Raw genomic sequence first — 3,452 nt, 5'->3', positions numbered from 1 at the left:
TAATCTCTACTGTATATGTAATGTGCACAATATATAGTTGTATAAGAATGAATAATTTTAAAAAATGACATAGTGCTCTGCGGTATTTTTTATTTTCAGCCAACCCCATCTGCTTGGGTTTACCTTGGCTGGCAATCAAAATACAGGGAAGCCCATTTTTTTTAGTTATTTAAAAACATAATTAAAAAAAATGCTTGGGCTCCAGCTGCATTTTCTATTGCTAGCTAAGGGTAATCCGAGCAGCTACTGGCTGCTAACCCCCACTGTTTTGTGTTACCTGCACTGGCAATGGAAAATCCAGGGAAGCCCCTTTTTTTTTTTTTTTTTTAAAGTTTTTTTTTGCCAAAAAACGAAACAAAAAAATGACGTGGGCTTTGCCATATTGAAGTATGCTAGCCAGGTACAGCAGGCATGTACGGGCTGCCCGCAACCCCCCAGCTGCCAATTTGTACCTGGCTGGGAACCAAAAATATAGGGAAGCCCTTTTTTAATTATTTCATGAATTTCATTAAATACAGTAATTAAAATAAAATGACATGGGCTTCGCCCAATATTTGCGTCCAGCCAGGTGCAACTAGGCAACTGGGGATTGGAATCCGCAGCACAGAGTGTCCCAAGCTTTCTGGGCCCCCCGCTGCGAATTGCAGTCTGCAGCCTCCCCAGAAAATGGCGCTTTCATAGAAGCGCCATCTTCTGGCGCTGTATCCAACTCTTCCAGCGGCCAAGTTGGCGGGTGTCACGCTGGGTAATAAGGGGTTAATACCAGCTTTGTTTTACCAGCTGGTATTAAGCCTGAGATTCTTAATGTCAAGTTTGACCAGGCCATTAAGAATATCCAATAAAGGGTTAGAAAGAAGACACCACACACAGAAAAAATACTTTATTAGAAATAAATACACAGACACACTTAGGGGCTCCATCTTTATTACTCCCTATCACCCCTCCATGATCCTGTTCTTTTGTCACCGATCTATGTTTGCTATATCAGAAAGCTTCTGCTCCACCTGCAGACTAATCACTCAATTAGTGAGCAGAGACTGCAGGTTGGTAAGTGGTGACATCACCACTGCCACCGTTGCCATAGTAACCTAACGAGCAGGTTACTATATCATCGTGATCTCCGACCACCTGATTCCCGGCACCGCTATTCATCGGCTGTGGAATTACAGTGTGTGGCAGCTAATCCCTGCATGTGGGCTGACTCTGTATAGAGCGCCAACATGCAGGGAGGGGGAGCCGAGCATGTGCTCGAGCATCTCGCTGGTAATCGGCGCTCGCCAAGTATCTCGAGTACTGAGATGCTCGGGCGAGCACTGAGTACTGGCAAGCATGCTCACCCATCCCTATCCATTGACACTACAGGACCTTGCATCATAGCCATGTAATCAGTCTGTAACCAACAAGGTTATACAAAATTCACATGTGACTGGTCACATGATTATGACGTCATTGAAGGTCCTGTAAGTCAGTGCTGGTTACCGGCGGCACAGCAATGATCAAGCAGAAGCGGCGAAAGACAGAGTCTGCAAGATGCGTTGTGGGACCTGTAAGTATAATGACAATGTTTATTATTAACTATATTCTTTATTTTACAGTCCCCCGCCCCATTTCATAACTGTAAAGTCTAAGCTCAGGATTCGGACGCAAGATATTGTTATCTCGATCCCGATTTTTGCAAATCGATCGGGCGAGTCTCCCCGATCCCAACCATCGAGGGGATCGCCCATCACTAATTAATTGCTAATATGTAGGAAAAGCTTGTGCTCTTTCTAACTTTAAGTAATAAGGTGAATGGATGTCTTGTTTACTTACTCATATCTATTGGCTTCTTATCCTCAGATAAACCATCTTCTCTAGATTTCCGTAAAGAAAGGATTCTTGAATTGCACAAACAAGGCAAAGATTCCTCGGAGAACATCTGTGTCCTGACCCCACCACTCCATGTGGTCAAGTCCACAAAATGTTTTAAAAAACAATCAATTATTGAAAAACACAAAAAGAAGTATAAAGAGCAAATAGCAGTACTATGCAGTAAATGTGGAAAAGAACTTAAGACAACTGATGTTGGACAGATTGAGACAGATACTGATTCCACTGGGAGCATAAAGTTCTGTGAAAAATGTCTATTAAACCGAAACGATGTGGAGAGGAAAAAGAGGCCATTTCCTTGTACGGAGTGTCATTGTAGTTTTTCTCATAAGGGAAATCTTGACGCTCATCTCAGGATGCATACCTTGTCTAAAATCTTCCCATGTCCAGAATGTGATAAATTTTTCCCTTCCAAGAGCAGACAAGAGTTTCATATGAGAGTCCACACAGGAGAGAAACCTTGCCAATGTTCAGAATGTGGCAAGTGTTTTGTTAATATTGGAAACCTAAAGGCCCATTACAGAGTTCACACTGGTGAAAGACCCTTCCCTTGCACGGAGTGTGACAAGACCTTTAGGTATAAATCGAACCTTGTTGCCCATCAAAGATTTCATACAGGACAAACACTGCTATGTCCTGAGTGTGGGAAATGCTTTGTCTACCAGTCACATTTTGAGAAACATCTCCGAAGTCACACAGGGGAGAAACCATTTGAGTGTCCAGAATGTGGAAAATCTTTTAATCGAAATTCCCATCTTATAGAGCATGTGATGATTCACACAGGAGTGTCCTTTAAGTGTGAAGAATGTAGCAAGTCTTATCCTTTTCTTGCTAGTCTTTTGAGACATCAGAGATCTCATGCTGAGAAGAAGCCATTTTATTGTCCTGAATGTGGAAAAGGTTTTTTACGCAGCACACATTTAACTAACCATAAGATGATCCACACAGGAGAGAAGCCATACTCCTGTCCAGAATGTGGGAAATCTTTTATCTCATTGAAATACATGCTCAGGCATCAAGAGACGCATGCTAAAAAGAAACATCAATAGTGGGTAACGCAAGGATCATGACCATATCCACCATTCATTTGCACTAGATTCTATAACCTATGTGCTTTGATATACTGTCAAAATTGAACAACTAACATCACTTTATTATCTATTGAATGGTCTTGAATTTATATCTCAGAGAAATCGGAGAAAAATGATTATTCTCATGGTGACCATGCCTAGTTTCCTATTACAGGCAGCTGAATGAGAGTGCTTTGGATCACCTAGTATAATAAAATCTGTTAACATTTCAAATATTTTTTTTACAATATTAACCCCTTCACGACCGCGGGCAGTAAAATTACGTCCTATTTTAACGTGACTTAACGACCAGGGACGTAATTTTACGGCCTAAACTTCATTTGATTGCCGTGGCCATAGCAACGGCTTTCAAATGATGTCCCCTGCTGTTTCTTACAGCAGGGGACCTTTGCTTGACCCCAGGGGGGGTGGCATCGCCACCCCCCATAGGCGATCGATGTGATTGGCTGTTCAAATCGGAACCGCCAATCACATTGATCACGCTGTTTTCGG

General features: G+C 42.2%; 1 protein-coding gene across 1 annotated transcript; it reads left to right on the top strand.

The window, feature by feature from the left end:
- The first annotated feature begins 1,530 nt into the window (after positions 1 to 1,530).
- On the top strand, positions 1,531 to 3,199 carry LOC142312721 (uncharacterized). Its single transcript, XM_075351710.1, has 2 exons — positions 1,531 to 1,546; positions 1,840 to 3,199. Exons 1-2 carry the CDS (start codon positions 1,531 to 1,533, stop codon positions 2,916 to 2,918), a joined length of 1,095 nt encoding a protein of 364 aa, XP_075207825.1. The 3' UTR covers positions 2,919 to 3,199.
- Positions 3,200 to 3,452: the final 253 nt, after the last annotated feature.

The sequence above is a fragment of the Anomaloglossus baeobatrachus genome, chromosome 5 (assembly GCF_048569485.1).
Source record: "Anomaloglossus baeobatrachus isolate aAnoBae1 chromosome 5, aAnoBae1.hap1, whole genome shotgun sequence".
In the NCBI taxonomy this organism is placed as follows: Eukaryota; Metazoa; Chordata; class Amphibia; order Anura; family Aromobatidae; genus Anomaloglossus; species Anomaloglossus baeobatrachus.
Note: the sequence above shows the minus strand (reverse complement) of the source record. Positions and strands in the feature narration are given on the sequence as shown.